General features: G+C 38.4%; 1 protein-coding gene across 3 annotated transcripts; it reads left to right on the top strand.

Annotated features, from left to right (window-relative positions):
- Window positions 1-5,993: 5,993 nt before the first annotated feature.
- slc29a4a (solute carrier family 29 member 4a) lies at window positions 5,994-24,421 on the top strand. 3 transcript variants are annotated; one of them, XM_060897345.1, is made up of 12 exons: window positions 5,994-6,213; window positions 6,799-6,875; window positions 9,080-9,327; window positions 10,047-10,178; window positions 10,399-10,512; window positions 16,176-16,304; window positions 16,448-16,522; window positions 17,890-18,155; window positions 20,943-21,072; window positions 21,887-22,074; window positions 22,227-22,467; window positions 23,876-24,421. In XM_060897345.1, the coding sequence occupies exons 3-12, from the start codon at window positions 9,162-9,164 to the stop codon at window positions 24,007-24,009; spliced, it is 1,575 nt and encodes a 524-aa protein (XP_060753328.1). In that variant the 5' UTR covers window positions 5,994-6,213; window positions 6,799-6,875; window positions 9,080-9,161; the 3' UTR covers window positions 24,010-24,421. The 3 variants fall into 3 exon arrangements, with proteins under 3 accessions (XP_060753328.1, XP_060753329.1, XP_060753327.1); XM_060897346.1 differs by having other exon boundaries at window positions 6,796-6,864; XM_060897344.1 differs by having other exon boundaries at window positions 6,796-6,875.
- The last annotated feature ends 840 nt before the right edge of the window (window positions 24,422-25,261 follow it).

The following is a 25,261-nucleotide window of genomic DNA, read 5'->3' as shown; positions in this document are numbered from 1 at the left end:
TCTCTTTTTCCAGACATATTTTTTAACATTCCTGACTCAGGAGTATGTGTGGATTAACTTTTATGCCATAAACATATCCTGTAACCAATAGGTTCTAACCGCTTCCTTATACTCTGCTGCATTAAGATGCATGCTCACTTTTACATATAAAAGAACTTAAAAAGTCATACTTATCTTTGTACTTGACCCATAACAGGATACAGCCTCTAATTTTTTAAACATCTATTATCTTTTATTACATTTTCAAGAGCTATGCCACGGTATTTCAAAGAGGTCAGAGAATTTTGTGTTGACCTGAAACACTTCATTAAAATGCATAGGAGACAAAGAAGAGCCTGACTCACAGAGTGGATGCATTAAACTGGAGGTTAAGGGCTAAATGCTATCACTGATTATGCTCTGCATTTAAAATCATAGGTAGAATTATATGAATCAGGGACAGAAAATAGAACCACTTTACTAAGAGCAAATCTACCTATAATATCTCTAAACGATATTAGACCACAACTTGAGTGAAAAGTAGAATATCTAAAATACCATTTAACAGTTTCTTAGTATCAGTGTTAGGGTTTGAGTTATCGTTGTGGGTTAGTGTTAGGGTTATGGTATGGGTTAGGGTTCGAGTTATGGGTTAGTGTTAGGGTTATGGTTTAGGGATTAGGGTTTGGGTTAGGGGTTAAGGTATAGAGGTTAAGGTTAGGGTTAAAGTTAGGGGTTAATGTTAGGGGATAGGATTAGAAGTTAGTGTTAGGGTTATTGCTTAGGGGTTAGGGTTAGGTTTAGGCTTAAATTCCCTTTTTAGCTTTTATACTAAGCAGTAAACATGCTCAACATCTCACATGGAACCTAGAAATAGTGCAGAATGTTAAAAAATATGAAATGTTCTTTCTTTGTTTTAAATCTAACAACAAACTAAAACTTTCTTTTATTTCCATGGTCAACAAGGTCTTAGAGTTTTGGACTGTACTCTGTATTTATAGCACTGAGAGGTGAAGTGAATAACATTGATTATCTTGTTACAGTGGCACCTGTCAAGGGGTGGAATATATCAGGCAGCAAGTCAGCAGTCAGGGCAGAGCTGATGTGTTGCATGCAGGGAAAATGTTCAAGCGTAAGGATCTGAGTGACTTTGACCAGGGCACTTACTTTCTTATGACCTTCAGGCACTACACAGCACTAGACATCTTCTTGATCTTCAGTCTTAAAACTTCATACATCTTCTCCAGCACAAAAATGTATACTCATGACTCTGCTTTTCTCTTTTCAAGTTACACAACGCAGCTTATTCTCTATTGTATATTAAATGGCAAGCCTAATTTAATGAGAATTAAAAAGGGAGAAGCAGCTGCATGGCTGAATTTATTGCTAAAGATAAGCACTCAGAGTGTCTCCAAGGAGATGCTCATCATTCCTAAAGCTAATAGCACTTGACAATAAATCACAAATCTGCTTAGCAGAGGAGGAGACAGGCAATAATATTTTGGCATTAGGCATTCAGCATGGCATTCAGCACAGCCTCACTATGGATGTTTGTTTTGCCTCGGTCGGGTCACAAAATATAAAAAAAAAATCTTTAATTATACTTTTGGTAGTTGCTGGAAATCCTGACAGCCGTTGGTTACAGCATTCAAAACACGTCTTATGCAGTGTGAATGAAACTAACACTGTGTCAGAGATGGCAGCAAAACATGTAATTAATGATTTAATAAGGGCAGTGGAGCCCTGCCTCATCGCTCTGTAGAGGGTCTGCTATCAGTTTCCATCTGCCTTTAACCTATGGGTATTACATAAGGCTCTGATAAGGTTTAGGAATTTTATATCATGTACATTTCACAAAAAAACCATGTGAATATGCATTTTAGTTTTCATAAATCTCAGATGTGGATCTCAGATGCTCAGGTTACTGTCTGTGTAAATGTCCTCCATGTTTTTGCATGGGTTTGCTGGTTTCCTCCAACCTCTCAAAATGCTGCTAGTTATATTCCTGTCTCAGAGTTCCCAGGATAGGCTCTGGATCCACCACCATCTTGATCAAGATCAAACACTTTCTGAAAGTGAACGAGTGGGATTGAACAAATCACATCTGGAAAATGTTTTACATGTGAGAAGGTCACTCCATCTATTTATTCATCCATCCATCCATTTACTGTAGTGTTTATCCTACACAGGGTTACATGGAACCTGGAGTCTATCCCAGGGGACTCAGGGCACAAGGCAGACCACGGGGTGCCAATACATCACAGGACACAATCACACACCCATTCAAATTTAACCTACAAAGCATGTCTTTGGACTGGGGAGGAAACCCCTGAAAGGGCATATATACATATAAAAGGGCAGGGGTGGGAATTAAACCTCACCCTGGTAATTAGATTTTTTTAGTTAAAGCAATGCAAATCAACTAAATTTGAGAACATCCGCTTTATAACTATAAATCAGCAAAAAACAAAACTGTTGAGCTAATTATTTCTTTTCTGTTTAAGAATTCAGAAAAAAATATTATCTGCACAAAGGATAAGCGCCTCTGCTGTGAGAGCAAAGGTTAATTAAAAAGCCGTCACTCTGCATGAGCTGAATTGTGTGTGTCTGTGCCTTGGAGGGGTTGGTGGACTCAGCTGACTCACAGCAGAATGGCAGCGCTTGTGAAATGGCTAATATAAACATCCCAGACAACCATCCAGGGATGAGATACTGAAATAACTTACTTATTAACTTACTAATAACTACTAGAATAAAAATAGACCTATTTCAGCTGCATATTTGCAAATATGTGTTTCTAATGTAAAACGTTGAGTACTGAAATGCTGCAGCTTTATGAATAGTCAAACACAGGTATTATTGGAAGAGTTCCTCGTAGGGTGACCAGGACAGGAGAAAATTGAGGAGCTGCTGAATCTTCCAAACTGAGTGTGAGATGGAAACTGGTAGTGATCAATATGCAAAGTCACACATCCTGATGCTCGGATGCAGGATAAAAATAGAACTGACAACCTTTCAGCAGTTTTAAGTGCTGTTTATGCATCTTTTTTAAAGTTTAAATCAAATCTTAATTTTGCCTCATCACTTTGCTTCTATACTTGCTCTATTTCCTGGAGGACATACAGTAGAAGTGTAATTTAGATGCTTTCCACTGAAATACTGCTGTGCAGTAATATTATGCACAGAGTATATTATTTTAGGGATAAACGTGTCTTTAGTGTTTTAGAGTGATGAGTTTTTTCTGAGTTTAGCCATTCATGTTGAGTAAATATTTTTTTTCTGGGAGAACCTGTGAAACTCCACACAGACAGAAAACTCCACACAGGAGATGATTAGAGGAGTCAGGGATGGAAGGCAAAGTACCAAAACAACCTAACGCAACCAAACAACCAAAAACTGTGAAATAAGAACCATAAACACAAACATATATAAATATATGATATCATATATTTAGATATAGATATAAAGCAAAACAGGCAGACAATAAGCAAGGCTATGGAACGCACAACGACTCATAAGTTGCTCAAAAGATCCTGGTTACACATTTTCACGTTACTTTATAGTGTACAGTTATAGAATGAAATTTATTATAATCACACTCTTCAGGGTCACCCAGATGAGGGTGAGGTCTCTGGAGATGAGATCGTCTCAGGGAGCTTTTCCACACCACCCTCACATCTGGATTACTCATTATAATGTCAAACTTTTTATTCTGGAACCCTTTTTGTATTCCCGGTAAAGCTGAATCAAGACAGTGACTATTCGGAAAAAAGCTCTTGAATTGAATTGAATTGAAGTAGGGTGCTGATTAAAGGACACAGGAAAGGTGTGAGTGCTCTGAAACATGTAACATATGACAGAGCACAAACCGTGATCAGCTGTTAATGCTCTTTTCAGCATCAAGTGCTATATTCACATCCGTTATAAGGTGAGGTTATAAATAATAAAGGAATGAAAATGTATAAATGGACACAAAAACAAATAAACACAGTGGAATAGATATTTTAACATGTAAAATAGTTCACACTGAGTTAGGTAAGTATGGATTTAAATTGATAGACTCTGGAGCTGTGAGGTGAGAATGTTACATGCAACACCACTGTTTTGACCTTTAAAGTTTTATTTAAATCCTAAACTCAAAATAGAAGCATGGCAAGAAACAATGATTTTTAATTTTGCATCATGATTGATTTTTTTCTAACTCGATCTGACCATTCAAAAACAACGAGCACAAGTAGCATTTCTCCAGGAAAGGGTTAATCATTTGCATCTTTATTAATAAATAAATAAATAAATAAATAAATAAAAGCCACAACGCTGATATGCAAGTTAATGAAAAATATTATTTTCCTGGATGTATTTTTTTTTAGAATAAATTACTTTTATATACACAATTCATGGCTCATGTACTTGACATATTCAGTGTCTTGTGGTTGGACTGTTATGATTATCATTATTATTATTTCTCTGAAATGTAAATAAGGGACTCGGTTGAGTTTGCTGATTATTGAGTGTCTCTGCTGAGCTTTGATCAGGGACAGCAGTGTACCAACGTTGGCTCAATGCCTAATGTGTTTTCAGATCATCCTCTGATTAGCCAAATACATATTAACCTTCGCTTAAGATGTGGGCTAGAATGTAATATTTCCCAAACACACGCTCAGTCCTGATTCAGTCCACACATCCTAACAGCAGCAGGTTCTACATAACACCATGACATTGATCATGGCACATGGAAGTATACTGTGATAAAGAAATCTTATTTATATATCACAAAAAACATCAGCTGAATACCGTTTATAGACATTTACATAAATAAATAAATATCAATTAAGATAATCAGAAATTAAGTAAAATAAAAAAAAAAAAAAGTAAAAATCAACCAGTGTAAATTGCTGCTCCAGCTCCAACATATATATCCAGTACAGGAGCAGCTTTTTTCCATAAGGATGTCACCTTATTGCCTCCCGATGATCAACCACCTTTGTATATTATGTCAATAGCACCTGTATATTTCTCGATATAATATATAATATATAACACAGTGTACAATATATAAAACAGTGTATAACGCAGGCGCATGTCACAGCGTCCAACCTGTATATCTTGTATATCCATACCTGTATATCCATAGCATAATCATCTGTATATCATCCTGTTCATACTGTAAATACTGTAATCATACTGTATATACTGTACATCTTGCACTTGCTGCTTATTGCACTTCTGGTTAGATGCCAAACTCCATTTCGTTGCATTGTGCACTTTAACCAAGCTTAAAACAATGAATATGACACGGTACTACTTTCGCAAAACATTTTTCACAGTTTCAGTTCAGAGAGATGATATCGTCAAGGAAACATCAATTTCTTCTGATTTTGCTTGTTTCCTCCAGATGACCGAAAAGGAAAGTGCACTAGCTTCATAATATTGCCACTGACCATCATACTCACATCATATGTGCTTGTTAAACATCTCATTCCAGATTTATTCCCCTGTATGACTGTGTGGATTTGTGTTCATTCAGCTACAAGAGCATTAGTGAGATCAGACACTGATGGTGTAAGAGTGGGTCTGAGGAGGTCTGGGGTTCAGTCTGTGTTCAGTGGGTTGAGTCAGAGTCAGGGCTCAGTGCAGGACACAGCAAAATGGTGTTTTGCAAGAAATTCATCTGTGTTTTTACCGTTTCATTTTAGTGAGAGAATTTTTAAGAATTGAGGAAAAAAGCAATAGTCTTAGTAGTGCAGTAGAGTAATTCTAGATGATATCCTTTCCTCTTTTTTTTTTAAAAAAAAAAGCTTTTTAAGATTTTAAGATACTAGTGCAGCACAACAATATGAGATTACATGCCATTTATTGTCTAATATTCTGTTCTAATAGAGACCAGCTATCTTATGCACATGCTGAATTGACTGTGGCTGAAATGGTGGTTTTCTACGAGGGTGGAAGGGAGGGATAGTGGGAGCGTCTCTCTCTCTCTCTCTCTCTCTCTCTCTCTCTCTCTCTGTGTGTGTCTCTCTGTCTCTCTGTCTGTGTGTGTGTATGCGCGCGCGCGCGTGTGTGTGCATCTATAATGCTGCTGCTCTCAGAGACCACCTCAATGCATCCGAGTAAAACGCGACAGCAGATCTGATAAAGAAAAACAACAACAAACAAACAAAAAACACGCCATGGGTCAAGATGGTGGATCTAGAAGATTTCACGTGTGCTAAGAAGTCGTCTAATTCCGATCGGGTGAGCTTAAACCTGTTGTTTGTCTTCTCTGTAGACGGCACAGTTTGGTCTGTGCGTAAAGGGAACAGAAAGACGCAGCGTTTCAGCGTCTCAGCTCTCTAAAGGATGTTCATCATGTAGTTAATGACAGCACAATGTATTTCAGTATTCCAGCATTTCAGCTGTTATGTATAGCAACATTATTTTACAAATGCTATCTTTCCATTATATCTTTAGATTATATTATTGCATTTGTCAGGAATTGTTTGTTTGCAAGAGAATGCCAGTATAAATAATATTGCAGTTTACATAAATATACTATAATAAAAAAAAATTTGTTTACACGTGACTTCATCATCAGGTTAATTAATCACTCCAGCTAATATTTTCACTAATTACTCCAGCTAATATTTTCTTAATATTTTATTTATTAATTGACACTATTGTCATCAGCTAATGCCCTCGTCAGGGGTTTATTATTCCACACGGTCACTAATTATTCACACGATCATATCCACAAGTTAGTTTTGGTAGTCCATCATTCATATTATGCATGGAAAATGGCCTTGTTTAAGCCATATTATTTTTGTGTGTCTTTTCCAGAAGAGGACAGATGTTTTCTGCCTGTGAAAGAGCTTGCCTTTCGGATGACAATTGTGACTTCAGGCACAGGTGTTTGCCAGGTGCTGTTCTTTATGAGCCTGTTATCTTATTTGCACATCGTTCTGTTGTCATACAACGAGATCCACAACGGTGACAGACTTGATAGCCCGCTCGAATGCAGTGAGAGGTGGAGATGACAATGCAATATAACTAAGTTGTTGACTGCAGTGGAGAATTTGGTTAGAATCACAAGGACATGTTGGTGAAAATAACATATCATATGATCTATCATATGAAATATCACTCTATTAAAGCGGCGTATAGAAGAGTGTGTGTTTGAGTGTGTGTGTGACTGCCTTCACTTTTTTTTAGTTTTTATGCGATCATCTATAAATGGCCATTTTGAGCATGTTGCACAGATTAACCATCATGTCACAGGTTTTGTTTGTAATAGCTCATTTAACACCCCAAACCCCATGGCTTATTATCGAGCTATCCATTTTAGAGTATATTGATTTGTCACCACTGTGACTTACTCAATAATTACAGTGAAACTAAATGGAGCAATAGTTATAAGAGTCTGCACTGTCCTTAATTTTGCACCCAACCTAAAAGGTTTCATCTAGAGGGATTATATTCATTCATTCATTCATGAATGCTTTATCCTGGTCAGAGTTGAAATGGATCTGGAGCCAAACACTGGAAACAAGGCAGGAATCCAACATGAAAGCCAGTTTATTTCATGGCATCATGCTCACATACACACAAACATTCACATTCTCTAAACACTTAGGAGCAATTTAGAGTCCTCTACACCTACAAACATTTTAAATAGGGGAGGAAACTGGAAAACCCAGAGAAAACCCACTTGGGTTCAGGGATAACATGTGAAACTCCACACAGACAGTAACCCAAGCTCAAGAGCTGTGATGCAGCGACTGCATTAACCATTTATATACCTTTATTAGCCATTATCATTTCATTATTATTAGTTAATACAGTAAATGGCTTATTAATTATTAACCCAATAACACAATAACTACAGTAAAATGAATAGGGACTTGAGTTATTATGCTGAGAATTTAAGTGAAAAGGTACAAGCTTCATAGAGGGAAAAAAACTTGGAGCCTTCCATACATGGCTTTTAACAGTGAACCTGTTCACTAAGCAACTTTACAGAAACCTGAATATGGATTTAAGTTTATCCTAGGTGATTTATGTGTGATGAGAGATGTGTGTTGATTGCTGATTGATATGACATTGGGGTTGTAGAACTCTTACCAAGTTTCCGAGTAGGAATCCTCATGGGTCGTGGTTATAACACAGTAATGATTTTGAATATTATTCTAGAGGCATAAATATACAGTTCTTATTATAAAGGAGAATTTATCCAGCAGTAGGTTATCAATGATTCTGTCTCATTCTTTTGAAGAAAACAATTTCAATAATGCTAACGGCAATAATGTTGCACCTTAACTTAGTCTGTGGTCAAATTCTTAATACTAGCTGTCTTTCAGTCTTGTAGTATTGGACTAGTGCAAATATTATTACCATATACGATAATGGCTTACATCTATTGTACCCAAATGACTCACCCCATTATAATATAATTGCCTGATTTGCATTCAGGGAATACGTGTTCAAATGGAAAGACTAATACCTGGCACGGTTATAGTTATATCTCCTCGGATACTGCAGGTTCACAGCAAAGCTACATTTGCATTAATTCAGAACTAATCGAAACTTTCAATGCCGCTTAGATAAATGATGCTAGTGTGTTCAGTGCTAGTTATATTCTAATTGAATATTATCACACGTGAAAGGAAAGGAAATGTCTTTTAAAAGAGCGTCTATACAGGCAGTGATTAGTGAATTGTAAAATAACAAAAGAATTTGTCGACAATGACTCCAGGCTTTTGATTCCTTTACTGTGCTGCTGTGCTCCATCACTAGAGTTCTCTCGCTTTTTTCCACTCCTGGCTCTGCCAAACAGGATTACATTATTTAAATTTAATCTGTAGCTGTTATGCTTCTTAGCTACTGAATCATGCAGAGCTATATATGGCTCAGAAGCTTTGTTAGGGCTTTTTCCCCGTCATGCTCTAAATGTAATATTAACAACAGCTTGAAGATATTCCTATGAATTTGAGTGTGTCTTCAAAATCTATACATTTAAAATCTTTCTCTTGATGATTACATAACCATGTGTTTTATTGTAAGAGAAAGCTGAACTGTGGTGTACAAATGAAGGTTTATATCATTTGTGTGATATGCATCTACACAGAGCTAGCCGCATTTCCGTTTTCTACCAAGCAAGTCGTCGGTAACTGTGAAGTCTGTGGCAGCTCAGGCTGTCTGAGGACCAGATGATGGGTTCTAGAGGAGTGGATAGGCGCAAACAGGCCACCCCGGCCCAGACCCCAGAGGGCAACGTGGTGATGAGCTTCAGCTTCGAGAGCTATCAGCTAGAGGAAGAGGACTGCCAAGGCAAAGACATCCCAGACAAAGGGGTGCTGGCTCTCTCAGAGCCCGGTAAGATGCTCCCTTATATAACAGCTCTACTGTGTAGAGATTGATATCACTCAGGGCACAAAACCACAGTCACTGCAAATTGGATAAATTGTGTTGTGTGTTCGGATACAAACTGCATGTTCCAGGCCTGAGGTCAAAATTCAGAGAAGGTTATATTACCTGCTGTGTAATAGCAGGAGCTAACCTTGTTAGCTTAGATAAGACACTGACTAGAAAGCTGTGTTAAGTAAATCATTGATGTGAGAGTGCTCTCGTTGGTACGAAAGGGATACTTTGCAACTGTTGTGCTATAAAGTCACTGAATATGCATTCCAGAGCGTTTTACATCTCTGTATATATAGTATACATAGATAGTTCTTGCTTGAGATGTCTTTATGCATGCATATAGTACATAACCTACATGAATGTAATAGACAACTAGATATGTTTTACCAAACAGGGAACTGTACTAGGTATGCTGTTTAAAATTCCACTTTTTTCTGGCAATAGAAAGGCAAAATAGTTGAAATCTCAATGTCCGGAAAGTGGCCTGGTGTCTAGAGTCTCATAACAGTAAAGACAAAGAGATTGAAATAGCAACAATGCTAATAGGTTACATATAATGCAGCATGCGTAAGCAAAAGCTGATTCCACGATGCTGAGAGGTCCATACAGTATTCCCATGCATCACACATGTATATGTATATGTCTTTGATCATTTCTGTTTGGTTTATCTTCAGTGTTAGAGGAACCTATTCCAGATGATCGCTATCATGGAATCTATTTTGCTATGCTCTTGGCTGGAGTTGGCTTCCTGTTACCTTACAATAGCTTCATCACAGACGTGGACTACCTCCATCATAAATTCGAAGGTACAGCTTTGATTTTATGTGTAGCGCATTATTATATTCCATAAATGTATGCCGATTATATTCCTTAGCTGTAAGAACTGTGAATGGCTGTTGAAATGTCATTAGACCGCCTTGTGACTGTTCTTCGCTCTCTATTGTTCGTTGCAGAAAGACCTCTGATAAGATACGTGATTAGTGGTGGGATTTGAGGTTGTGACTTTATGGCTTTTGTGCTTTCCAGGGACATCCATTGTGTTCGACATGAGCCTGACGTATATTCTCGTGGCTCTTGTTGCAGTGGTACTGAACAATGTCCTAGTGGAGATGCTCAGCCTGCACACCAGGATCACTGTGGGTAAGTCTGTTTACGCACACACACACACGCACACGCACACACAAAAGCTGGAAGGAGGAGGCGGTGTATTGACCTGAGAGAATGCATGACTGGCGCTATGGAAGGAGGGATGAGGGAGGAGGGGCTTTCATCTTCTCAGCTCAATCTGCCAGCCGCATCAGTCCTCAGCACTAACATCCACAGACTTCTGCTGAACCAGCGCTGGGTGAAGAGCAGGGGAAAGGCTTAGCATATAAAATAGGTGATTCATTTTCAAAAAACAGTGCTTCACATTTCCATGAGAAAATGTGCCTCTTTTCCCATGAAGCATGGTTATTATTATATAACTGTTTTACATTTCTATATATGAGTCTCTTACTCATACCCCTATAAGCTATTACACATTTCATCTGTAACTCAGCTTCTGCTTCCAGGCATCATATTAAAATGCAGTTGTTTCTGGATACGAACAGTGTTATTATGCTACAGTAGTACGTGTGAAGGATCAGCACAGCGGCACATAGAGCACATAAGGCATCAAACATCTTCTTTAATAACTTACATTAATGTTTCCTTTGCATTGTCTAAAGCTTCAGGCATCAATGAATCAAAAAAGTCTTACTAATGGAGAAAATATGGATCAGAGAACAGCAGTTACTGTTTATTTATATATTTTTCATATATATAAATATATTTTATGAATAAACTGCACATGACTAATCCTGACTGCACTAACTAATCCAAAAAAACAGTAGATGAGGTGAACATTGCACAGGATTTATAGTATCTGTGCACAATGTTGCTGGAATGACTGAATCTAACTAATAAATCTTGAAGCAATAAATCTTAGTTTTACAGATCTCAGTAATTGTGTACAGAATAACTGCTAAACCTCTCAAGCATGGCAGATTTGACATTTCTCCAGGCTAACATTTTGACTCCACAAGCTAACAATAGCAGGCCATGTGGATGCACACAACATAGAGGATAACTGAATGTCAGAACCGAAAATGTAAGTTCTCAACATATTTTATAAAACCTGATAGAGAGAGAAATTTAGAAGAGAATAGAGAAAGACAAACATTACAACGCCATTCAAATTCTTGAGTCTGCATCATATTATCTATTCTCCTGTCAAAGCTATCTATCTGTGTATGTCTGTCTGTCTCTCTCTCTTTCTCTCTCTCTCTATCTATCTATCTATCTATCTATCTATCTATCTATCTATCTATCTATCTATCTGTGTATGTCTGTCTGTCTGTCTCTCTCTCTTTCTCTCTCTCTCTCTCTCTCTCTCTCTATCTATCTATCTATCTATCTGTGTATGTCTGTCTGTCTGTCTCTCTCTCTCTCTCTCTCTCTCTCTCTCTCGTTCGCTCATCTATCTATCTATCTATCTATCTATCTATCTATCTATCTATCTATCTATCTATCTATCTCTCTATCTATCTGTGTATGTCTGTCTGTCTGTCTCTCTCTCTTTCTCTCTCTCTCTCTCTCTCTCTCTATCTATCTATCTGTGTATGTCTGTCTGTCTGTCTCTCTCTCTCTCTGTCTCGTTTGCTCATCTATCTATCTATCTATCTATCTATCTATCTATCTATCTATCTATCTATCTATCTATCTGTCTGTCTGTCTGTCTATCTACCTATTTATCCGTCTGTCTGTCTCTCTCTTCGATATAAATACTGCTGTTACTATATCATACTATATATAGTGAGTGAGTAACCTAGTATTTTCTATTATAGCACATTTGCCTAAAGGATAAATTCCGGTCATATCACAGCCTCCCGTTTGGAATCACTTGCTGTATAAGTGATTGCATTACACCCACATAACAGTGTATTGGCCAAGTACGTTTTCACATACAAAACAAGTCTTCTGTCAGGTTTTTGTAAACACAGCCAATATAAGTTTTCTGGAACACTTGAAGTCTTTTTGTTTCAGAGCAGTTAAATTAGGAAAGAATATTATTCAAATGTTCCATCAAATCATTAAAACAGAAGCACGCAGTAAACAGAGCTGGGGTTTGTTGTCGCGGGCAGCGAGTCTATACCAGCTGCCTATGTAATGTACAATGATTGATCAGAGACAGCTGAGTTCATAATAGCATACTGAACATGCGACTCATATAAACCTCATATAAAGCCTCAATGCATCATTTTCACCTTAAACTGGTAAAAGTAAACATGTTCTGTGAAAATATTCCACAGAAAAAAAGGAAGCACTATAACGTCATACTGAATGTGACTTCAGACAGTTATAGCAAATAATCATTGTGCCATATGGCATGCTATAGCAAAGGAAAGGTTTAACTGAAGATAAACATATTTCAAAATCCTAAGTCTAAACTAATGCAGATCTGAAAAAAATATTTCATTTATATTATTAGGTATGAAATTAATTCATTTTGTTGTAATTTCAGAGTTAATACGGGCTCAGGAAGGTCAGAGTCAAGATCAAGGGACGTACAAATCCAAAAACCAGGGCCTGTATTCATAAATATTCTAAAAATGATCTCAGAGAGCTCCTAATTTAGGTTAAAAATGTCTAACCATGAATCTTATCTTCAGTGTGATTCAGGACCAAACTCAGAATAACTCTGAACAAGGAAAATACAACAACGTTTATCTTAGAGAGGAGGCGGGGCTTAACCCGTTACTAGGTGACACATTCTTTTGAAGACTGTGATTGGTTGTAAGACAAGGGCGGGGCAGACACGTGAACATGAAAACATAAACAAAAGGCACATGGCCAAAGTCCAGGCAGAGTCCTGACAGAACCCCCCCCTCAAGGCGCGGCTCCCGACGCGCCAAATCGTCCCGACAGTCCCGACGGGTCCAGGAGGGGGGAGCAAGGCACACAGCGAGGCAGGTGGGGGGAGCAAGGCACACGGCGAGGCAGGTGGGGGGAGCAAGGCACACGGCGAGGCAGGTGGGGGGAGCAAGGCACACGGCGAGGCAGGTGGGGGGAGCAAGGCACACGGCGGCGCAGCCAGAGTGGCCGAGCGACGTCCACAGCCGAACAGGAGGGCCGAGCGACGTCCACAGCCGAACAGGAGGGCCGAGCGACGTCCACAGCCGAACAGGAGGGCCGAGCGACGTCCACAGCCGAACAGGAGGGCCGAGCGACGTCCACAGCCGAACAGGAGGGCCCGAGCAAAGCCCCCGACGCACCGCAGCCAGACCCACCTCTCGAGAACCAGGAACCAGGGGAGGGAGGGCAGGGAAAAAAAAACAAGATCCACAGAACAGAAAAAAAAATCCAGGGGGCAAAACACGGGCCTGTAACACCCCCCGCGGACAGGAAGTGGGGCGGCATCCTCCACGGAAACCGAATGTGAAGCGACGCCCCCCACCGGACAGATGCGGGGCGATGTCACAGGACACCGAAAAAACAGAACAAAACTCGGGCTGGTGACACGGCCCGCAACCAGGAAGTGAGGCAACGCCCCCCGCGGAAAAGCCGAAAGCGGAGCGGCGTCCCCCACCGGAAAAAAGTCCAGGGGAAAAAAAATAAAAAATGCTCCCAAACGGCCGGTCCAAGCTGCAGCTGTCCTGCTGGGTCCTGGTCTGGCGGAATCCTTCTGTCAGCGAACGCGGGATAAAAATGGACCCAAATGCAGGACAGCTTAACAAAAACAGGGAATTTAATAACTGAAATACACACGAAACAGGACACAGACATAACCGGACAGGACATTAAAAAATAAAGAATAAGGAGTGCTTTTAAAAACTATATTTTTGATATTTGAGTCTATATCATATATCAAATTTGCTGTCCCCTCAAAATAACTCAACATACAACCATTAATGTCCAAACCGCTGGCCACAAAAGTGAGTACACCCCTAACTGAAAATATCCAAATTGGGCCCAATTAGCCATTTTCTGTCCCTGGTGTCATGTGACTCGTTAGCGGTACAAGGTCTCAGGTGTGAATGGGGAGCAGATGTGTTAAATCTGGTGCTCTCACTCTCTTATACTGGTCACTGGAAGTTCAACATGGTACCTCATGGAAAAGAACTCTCTGAGGATCTAAAAAAAATGGTCGACCATTTTGGCCATGGTCGACCAAAGAAGTCAAATGCACGTGGTCAGCGTCATGTGTGTTTGGGAAATAGACATATGAATGCTGCCAGCATTTCTGCAGAGGTTGAAGGGGTGGGGGCTCGACCTGTCAGTGCTCAGACCATATGCATCAAATTGGTCTGCATGGCTGTCGTCCCAGAAGGAAGACCCTTCTAAAGATAATGCACAAGAACACCCACAAACAGTTTGCTGAAGACAAACAGAATAAGGACATGGATTACTGGAACCATGTCCTGTGGTCTGATAAGACCAAGATAAACTTATTTTGGTTGAGATGGTGTCAAGCGTGTGTGGCGGCAACCAGGTGAGGCAAGTGTGTCTTGCCTACAGTCAAGCATGATGGTGAGAGTGTCATGGTCTGGGGCTGCATGAGTGCTGCCGGGACTGAGGAGCTACAGTTCATTGAGGGAACCATGAATGCCAACATGTACTGTGACATACTGAAGCAGAGCATGATCCCCTAACTTTGGAGACTGAGCCGCAGGGCTGTATTCCAACATGATAACGACCGCAAACATACCTCCAAAACGACCACTGCCTTGCTAAAATAACAAAGGGTAAAAGTGATGGACTGGCCAAACATGTCTAAAGAAATTAAACCCTATTAAGCATACAGTATGTGGGGCATCCTCAAATGGAAGGTGGAGGAGCGAAAGGTCTCTAACATCTACCAGCTCCGTGATGTCGTCATGGAGGAATAGAAGAGGACTCCAGTGGCAACCTGTGACCCTCTGGTGAACTCCATGCACAAGAGGGTTAAAGCAGTGCTGGAAAATAATGGTGGCCACAAAATATTGACACTTTGGGCCCAATTTGGACATTTTTACTTAGGAGTGTACTCACTTTTGTGGCCAGCGGTTTAGACATTAATATATATTTTTTGTGTCTGAGATGTTATCTCTAACATGATTGGTCACAACAATAATCCTACACAATCAAATCTGTATCATCTTATTAACTCACTATCATTATTAAATATTGTACACAACACATTTCTTCTCTCTCTTTACCTTTCTGACATTTTCTCCTCTGAAACAGAAACTCTTAATCCTCTTAAAAGTCCTCCTCAGTCCTCTTTTAAGGGTTAAGATGCTTTAGGAATAACTTTTATCTTTACTGGGATCTTCTCTTTAATTTTAAGTGGACAAACCCACATTTCTAAGAATTTTCTTAGAATTCTGTCACTAGGAGAAATTCTTTAAACTGACAATTTTCATGAATACGGGCCCTGGTCAACAATAAATTAAAGCACTCAAATGAAATACAGATTTATTTTACGCCCTAGTATGTAGCATACAGTGAGAGTGACATGTGCATTAACAGTATACAAATATGTCATTTCAAACACAGACACCACTAGGGTAAAGAAGCCATACCTTTGGTTCTTTGTCATTCATGTCATTAATTATATCCAGAAAGGATTAATTAGTTTTTTCACTGTGAAACAATTCGCTGGCTTTTTGTACTTGAAATCACATTCAGCGAATTTGGGCCATTTTAAAGATATAAAACATACACGCAAGTGTTTAAAAACATGTAATAGGTGTCATTGTATTGTAAGAATGAAGTGAAGTAAGAAAAGTAATTTCTTCCAGGTTACCTCTTTGCACTTGGGCCTCTGCTTTTTGTCAGCATTTTTGATGTGTGGCTGGAGAAGTTTACCACGAACCAGGCGTATGCCCTCAACCTAATATCTGTGGGTGTTGTGGCATTTGGATGCACAGGTACTGATTATGCTTTGGATAAGTCTGCATATGAAGCATGGGGACAGCAAAATCTTAAAACACCATTCCTGAAAGTGTTTGATTTATCGTATATGTACTGTAATTACCCTGATAGTTTGATTGTTTGTCTGATTTGTCTACAGTGCAGCAGTCCAGTTTCTATGGTTACATGGGAATGCTTCCAAAACGGTACACACAAGGAGTAATGACTGGAGAAAGTAAGATAATCCAGGATGATTGATGTAGGGAATGAATGTGCTTTTATAGGAAAGTAGCTGAAGAGGATTTTCTACAACAGCACATCCCAAGGTGTATTATTCCACTTATACAGTCCCCCACAGGGTTTTTATGATTGCTGTGCACAAAAATGCTTGATTTTGTTGCTGCTTTTTTCTTCTTCTAAATTTGCTTCTAATTTCTTCTAAACATTTGTGCTTTTTATTGTTGCTGAGAAAAACGACTTGAATCGGTGAAATTGCAAAGAACGTGATTCTTCTCCTACATACAGTATCGTCGCTGTCGGGCGGAAACCTCGTATGTCCAAATTTTGTTGGTCAGTCCCCACGTGGGTCTGTTATTTTTACAAGTTATTAACCAATCTAAAGTCTTGAAAATAGCTTGAGCGCAAATCTCATAACTCCATTGGACACTTCAACTGTCCACCTCTTCCTCACTCCGCGGGAGAGCTTCGCGGCATATTTCTCCTCAAGAAGAGTCGCAACGAATCAACACGTCTTCTGAGGTAAATGTCTTCAAAACACTGGGCTCAAAGAAAAAAAAATTTTGACCCCCGCTAGTTCTGGTGCTCATCTGAGGACACTGCAACGCGGACTAAACCCTGTGCACTGCAGATAAGGTACGGCGTTTTTTTAATTTCCTGAAAAATAACGGTTTTGGATATACGAGGATTCCGCCTGACAGAGACGATATTAAATTACTTTCTATGTTAGCTGTACTTATATTACATGCACATGAATAGAAGAAGGCTGTAGCTGAATGGCTTCAGCATCAAATCTGCAGATAATCTGCAGAAATGAAGAACACTTGATTTTCAGCCATTTTTTGTTGTAGAACATCCACAGGATAAATACGATCCTGTTACATTTTTATTCTATAACAGTTTTACACAGTCATCCCCTGACCAGCCTCTTTTTATTCTCTCTCTTAAAGTTATAAAAAGCACAAAATGCTGCTTCTTATATTACAAAGAATCTAGAAAACAATTTCTATTGGTAGAAAACTCACTAATATTTACAACAGCAGAAAATGTGTCCATGATTGTTAAATAAAAGCCTTCTTAAGGATATATTTTTTTTATTTTTTAAAAAACAGCATGTTTTCCTAATCTTTTCATTATTAGTCTATATATAAATACGTAGATAAAACTTTGTAAACATGTTATTAATATGGTGTGAATGAAATATTGATGTAGTATTTTTGTAAGAGCATTAATTTAAACCTCATAATTTGAATTAGGGTTAAATTAGTAAATGAATCAACACCTTCAGCTGAGATTTTTAAAGCAGTGGTGTTGCATATCTCTCAGAAACCGTATTCTGTGAACTGAAAGCACTTTCTTTCTCAGGTACTGCAGGAGTGATCATTTCACTTAGTCGAATCTTCACCAAGCTGCTGATTCAAGACGAGAGGAAGAACACCATCATCTTTTTCCTCATCTCCATCAGCATGGAGCTGATGTGTTTTGTTTTGCATTTGCTGGTGCGCAGGACACGATTCGTGTGCTACTACACCAGCCTGGCACGTCAAGGTTTGAGCCACTCCAAAGACCGATCACACTATGGCAACCAGTACCACGTCCACCATGACGTCATTACAGAGGATGTGAGATTCGTAAGTGCGCAGTTATAGACATTGTTAAGCTAAGTGAAGCTTTGGAGGGCAGGACGTACAGTAGCTTGGAAACGCTTTCATTTGTTTTTCTGTGTCTTGTGTTTGAAAGAAAATGCTGAGCATCTAGACTAGAGTGAACCTGTTTGGCTGGAGAGCTCAGTATGACTTAATGTGGTTTTAAAGTGGTTTAAATCTATAAACTTAAGAGATATGTAAAGGAAAAGAAAACATACGGTGAAACTTGTAGACTAGTACACAACAAACAAAACAGCAACGAATTCAATAAGACAATAAGACATGGACATGTCACAGAACCTTATATCATGATTTGCAATATAGTATAGTATATAGTACATAGTATAGTATAGTATAGTATAGTATAGTATAGTATGTACAGAATAGAATAGAATAGAATAGAATAGAATAGTATAGTACAGTATAGTATAGCATAGAATAGTGTTGTGTGGTATAGTATAGTATAGTATAGTTGAGTATAGTTGAGTATAGTATAATATAGTGTTGTGTGGTGTAGTATAGTATAGTACAGTACAGTATAGAATAGTATAGTATAGTACCAGTGTTGTATAAAGTACTAGAAAGCAATACTTGAGTAAAAGTACAAGTATCGTGCTAAAAAAAGACTTTGGTAGAAGTGAAAGTTACCTTTTAGAATATTACTCAAGTAATATTTTTTTTTAAATCAAGCGGTTAGAACTTTGATTGTGAACTTTATTGTGGCTTTCTTATAGTAAAGCATAAAGCATATTCAGGGTTCTTCTTAATCTCACTCATCAAATCAAAATATCAGTCTTTTCCAGGACTTTTCAGGCACAATTCTCTTAAGTTCAAAGAACAAACTGCATATTTTTAGAGCTGACGTCAAAGAAAAAAACAGAAACAGAAATTTCACTTTTGTATGAACTTCAGGTAAAAATGAAAAATAAATAATAACTTATTTCTTTAAAAAAAATGACCTGCTGGTAGGGAGAAAATTTTCGTCATGTGGTATTAGCATTTGTAGGGTGCCAGGTCACCATCTCACACACACACACATAGTATATCCAGCAGCTACTAATACACCAGTCATTAGTTGAAACTGAAAAGGTGTCTGTTCATCTTCAAAAGAAGCTGGTTTTCAAAGTTGCCAGAATTCAGTCTTACTCTTCTTGGACTATCGTCAGGGTGGTCGTCTATGATAGCGGGAGGTCCTCCAGTAGGTGCTTCCATGGTGGTTTCAGCTGTGCTTCCTCCTCCCTTGGCAACATTACGCTGAAATAGAGAGAGCGGAGCTGCGTAATGCAATCTAGGAGCAGTGATTCGCCAAACCTCCCTTATTGCAGTCACACACATTTCTTCTGATTTTATTTTGTAGTAACAAGTAATGAAGATGCTTAGTGGAAATATATCAGAGTAAAAGTATACATTTTATCTAGGAAATGTAGTGGAGTAAAAGTGAAAGTTGACATTTAAATAGCGAAGTACAGATACGTGAAATTTCTACTTAAGTACAGTAACAAAGTATTTGTACTCCGTTACATTACAACACTGTATAGTATAGTATAGTATAGTATAGTATAGTATAGTATAGTATAGTATAGTATAGTCAGACTTTGTGTGTTTTAAACGCTATGCTTTAATATTTCTTTAATTCTAAAATCAGCAGCATTTAGAAATGAATAGAATATAATAATATTTATTATTCCATTATATTATATTTAAAAATGTAGGATATTACAATTGCCACATTTGGTAATACTGGGACTTAGGAGATGTGTTAATGTTTACAACTTAAACACAAGTATACAGTGAGTTTAAGGAAACATTCTAATCCATTGTCCAATAATCAGCAAACAAAGAAGCCTTGGATACCGACAAGTATGTTTACCTCATTTCACTTTTATTTATTGCTTTGAAATCAGTTTCAGTTTCAAACATATTGTAATAATATTATGTCGTAATGTATGTGTTTTTAGCCTTCATTAAATTAAATGGTCCATGAAAGGAAAATCCCTTTAGACTTAACCAGATGGGTGTTTTCTTGAAAGTCGTTCAATTCTTCCTGCCGTTTGTTCAGGTCCATTGGCTTGATTGTGCTGAATGTTGCTCTATAGCTTTGAGAGTGAGTGAATGATTTAGTGTGAGATGCTGTTTTGCACATTTACATTAGCAGACACAATATTGATAAGTGTGTGAGTTATGCCAGATATAGACTGATATTTAGGATGAGAGCTTTTTTTTTGGATGAATAAAGGGTTAGTAAAGTCCACTCATACAGAACAAACACAAGGCAGGAGGAAGAAACATGACAACAACAATGTACCAATTGTACCATTCTACAGCAACTGAAATGTAGCTTCATATAGTCCCTTTTTTTGTTGGTGTTTTTCCTGTTTTTTGTGAATAAGACTTTACTCATAATCAAACGTCCATTGCCTTGGAAACCTGGCACTCTATTTCAGTTTCAACAAATTAAAGAGAGTGGCTTTATTGGCACAGCCATGCACTTAATCAAGTAATGGTCCTCTTCACTGGCCCCTGCAGAGCTGCTAACTCATCTCAGGGAAATGCATAACAGCCAGATTCACTATATCCTTTATCACGGTGAAGCGTGTCTGATCAGTGCCCTTCTTTCATTGTCTCTTCTAACGTTTGTGTTTTACAGTATTTAAAATGGTGCAGAATTGATACCTTCGTGAATATCCAGGCTTCCCCTCCCTATTGCTATTTCTGTATAGCTGCAATGACTTACAGTAAACATCGGACTAACGTCATCTCTCTGATGTCAAGGACAATGGTGCAGTGGGTGTTTCTCCTGCTGAAGATGGCAGTGCAGAACCAGACTACAATGGCAGCAGCACATATGTTAGATTTGATGTGCCTAAGATGAAGATAAAAAAGAGCTGGCCAGGCATCAAGGGTAAGATCACAATCAGCAACACTAGCACCATAATTGTGGTTTTGTTTTTCTTTTAGTCTACAGTTTAAATGAAGTGTATAAAAATGCACAAATTCAGTACAACAAATTGCATAAGAAAAACAAACAGCAGTTTACAAAGAATAGATTAAAGTTGCAGAATATTAGTTCAATTACTTTGTTTAATTATACATTTTTAAAATACGGTATCAATTTTATAGCTCTGAATATCAACCAGTACGTGATCCAGTGTTGATATCTTGTCAGCTCCCAAGCCAGCTCTCTGCAAGCTACAGTTTGTTCATTCAAAACATTATGAACCTGATGTTCTTCTCTTCATGTATAACTATGTTAGGCCAATCAACAGCACATAATATACATAACATGGCCAAAAGTTTGTGGACACGTGATGATCACTCCTATATGTGGTTCATCCCCAAACACTTGCCACAACTTTGGAAGCACACAATTGCATAGAAATGGCTTTGTGTGCTGTAGTTTTACAATTTTCCCCTCACTGGAACTCAGACACTGTTCCATCATGACAGTGAACCTGTACACAAAGCACAGAGCTCCATAAAGACATGGTTTGAGAAGGTTGGAGTGGAAGAACATTCAAGTGTCCTGCACTGAGCCCTGACTCTGACTCAACCCCACTGAAAAACCTCCTCACTCTCACAACATCAGTGGCTCACTAATAAGTTTCAGTATTTCAGTATCTAACCTGTACAATTCACAATGTAATGGATGAATAATAAAAACTATTCAGAGCTTTATTACATTGAACTTTGACAATAGTTTACCTCTGGCTTTACAGATATGATCCTGCATCGCTATGTGGTCTCTCGTGTGATTTGGCCCTACATGCTGTCCATCGCTGTCACCTACTTCATCACACTGTGCCTGTTTCCCGGCCTGGAGTCTGAGATTCGCAACGCCACGCTGGGAGAATGGCTCCCCATCCTCATCATGGCCATCTTCAACATGTCCGACTTTGTTGGCAAAGTGAGCTCCTGAATAAAAAAATTATAATTGATGAATAATTCTCCCTGTTCTCAAATGTGTAATTAACCACGATTATTCTATCCAAGTAGCATAAAAACACATTATGCGCTTGCATGGGAAATGACTATTTATTGAACTGTGTTTGCCTGCAGATTTTGGCCGCTTTGCCTTATGAGTGGAACGGCGTGCGCCTGTTATTTTTCTCCTGCATAAGGGTGGTCTTCATCCCGCTCTTCATCATGTGTGTGTATCCTGTGCCAAAGCCTACGCTTTGTCACCCGGCATGGCCTTGTGTCTTCTCCCTCCTCATGGGAATCACCAATGGTTACTTCGGTAGCGTACCCATGATTCAGGCTGCTGGAAAGGTGCCACCTGAGCAGAGGGAGCTAGCAGGTAAAGCTGATCAATTGTGTATGCTCATGATTCCAGTAAAGACTATCCACCCACACAGATTAGCAAAGCAGTGGCTTGGGTGACAAAATTAAGGAAGGTTTATTTTTCCAAAAGATATTCATTTAACTGATGTTTAAACGTGATCCTTCAGAACAATGTGTTGTGTCCAAGTGACCAAATGCTCTAAATGCACTAAAGACTTTAGTGTTCTTGTCAAGATAACGTTATAGAATTACAGTTTCCTTTCACTGGAACTAAGAGGCCCAGGACTGTACCATGACAATGCTCCTGAGCACAAAGTGAGCTTCATGAAGACATGCTTTACAAAGTTTGGTGTAGAAGAACTCAAGAGCCCTGACCTCAGTCTCACTGATAAAAACCCAATGGCCAAACTAAAAAAAATCAGAAGTTCTCTCTCTCGAGGTGGGAGAACCTGAAAGATGGAAAATCATCTCTGACTAAGTCCTGATTTAAATGGCTTCTGAGTAAAAGGCAAAAGGCAGTTAATGGACTTGAATAAATGAAATAATTTACTCTGCTAAGACAAACATTTAACATTTAGGCTGAACTTAAAGGTTCATTTTCTTTACGTTTGGTGAAGACAAGGTACTGATCATGATTTGGCTAACACCATAACTACAGTGAAGCATGGTTATGGCAGCAGGGACTGGTCAGACTTGATAGAAGGATAAAGGTAATGGGTGAAGGTTCACCTTCCAGCACAAAGACCCATCACATACGATACCACGTCTCTGGATTAAGTCTTTAAATGTCCATGAGCAGCCCAACGACCTTTGAAGTCACCTGAAGATTCTAATTACTAGATTGATTTCTGTAGTGTGAGTGTGATCAGTTGACGTAGAACTAGCATAAAGTATTATATTTTTCATATTCCAGTTTTATTCACATTCACAGTCATACATAGCATGACATGCAATGGAACGACTGTCCATGTTATAAAAATAGAGTTAAATGGAATAGAATAAAATAGAAAAAATAAACATAATAAAAAATAAAATGGAATTTCAAAATAAAATAAAATAAAAAAAATTAATTGGACAGAACAGGAAAAAAAATACAGCATATGGATAAAATACATTGACTGATTGTATGAATATTATTAAATCATGAATAAAGTGCATATGTGTGTAATATGTGCCCATACACACACACAGAGATACACACACACAAACACACACACACACAGAAACACACATACAGACACACACACACACAGAAACACACACAGACACACACACACAAGCACACAAACACACACACAGACGCATACCCACCCACCCATATACACACACACAGGCACACACACACAGACACACAGTCTCTATATCTATATCTATATCTATATCTATATCTACATCTATAAATCCCTGCTAACTGTTTTCTCCAGGAAACACCATGACTGTGTCCTACATGGCTGGACTGATGCTGGGATCAGTAGTTGCCTATGCTGCCTACCGTTTCACTGCCCCAGGCTCAGGTTTTAACTCTGAAACCGGTTTGAACTTCACCCAGGGGAATTAAGAAGCCCTGCAGAACATTTTCACCAATTTCATTCATTTCTCTCATCAAATTCCACAAGTAGCAAATCAAAAACTCTGTTTACTTTGTCCCAGCTGTACTGCGGTGCACTTTTGAATGTAGTAACGTAGGTAAAATTCCTGCCAACACTAAAGACCTTTATCTGTGCTTTATTGTGTTGTTTATTTATGTTTTAGAAAGGTCAAGCTTCAGAAGAAGCGCGTTATATGGCTCATGTCCTGTGGTGAATTCTGCCTTGATATTCTCCTCTTGCCTTCTGTTGGTTATTGTTGTATGAAGGTGAAAACCTGAAATCTTAAAATCTGTATCGTCTTTAATTGTGCATTATGAATGTCGGACCTTTTTTGCTAAAGCAACTGAATGTGAACCTCAACGAATAAAGGCTTTTTTTGTACATTTTATTGATTTCATTGATGGTTGTGGATGGAAATTGCTTTTTCATCTGGATGCTGTTGTAAAAACCTATTAAATTTATTATACAAAAACCATGTACGTTAATAACCCCAAACAAAAAGTTTATTACACACATGGTTTTCTGTCATGCTCTATATTATTTATAGACTAATCTGATAACGCCTTATATCTATTATCTATTAAACCAGACTTAAATAATTCACTCTAACAGTTCCTATTAATTAATTACTAGTTATTCAATAATATACTATAAGATGAATAATCCAGGAGCCTAAGGGGTTAAATAATATTACAGCCATACAATTCCATTTATTCTATATTAGACATGGTGTAAAAATCTACGTAATAAAATTGTCATGCACAATCTAGACCATACATTGATTTATGACATGAAGGACAATACCGTGTTCTAACCAGAAGATGGTGCTGTTGCACAATATTTCTGCTGTGACTCAGAATTAAACATACGCAGTTTTTATTATACTCAATTTTTTACGCTTGGCACTTGAGGACCAGCTCTTTTCACTTGGTTCTTCTGCAATTACTTGCGCAAACAATCAGGTCACACTACATAAATCTGCTTTGTTCCTCATAATGAGATACCTGAATAATGTATGTATGTGAGGCTTTAGTGTGTGTGGGAGTGCTGGAGCACTCAGACATCCATCCAGAAGCAAACAGAGTCTTTCAGTCTGGAAGTCTCCTTCACATGTTTGCTCATTTTGAAGTATGCAATAGTCAAACAACACCATTTCTAACAGTCTAGTGCTTGTCTTTTCAATTGGCCAAGAATTAATGCATGTATAGTGTATTCATAGTA

This window comes from Tachysurus vachellii, chromosome 21 (genome assembly GCF_030014155.1).
Source record: "Tachysurus vachellii isolate PV-2020 chromosome 21, HZAU_Pvac_v1, whole genome shotgun sequence".
Classification (NCBI taxonomy): domain Eukaryota; kingdom Metazoa; phylum Chordata; class Actinopteri; order Siluriformes; family Bagridae; genus Tachysurus; species Tachysurus vachellii.
This window is presented reverse-complemented; position numbering and strand designations above follow the sequence as displayed.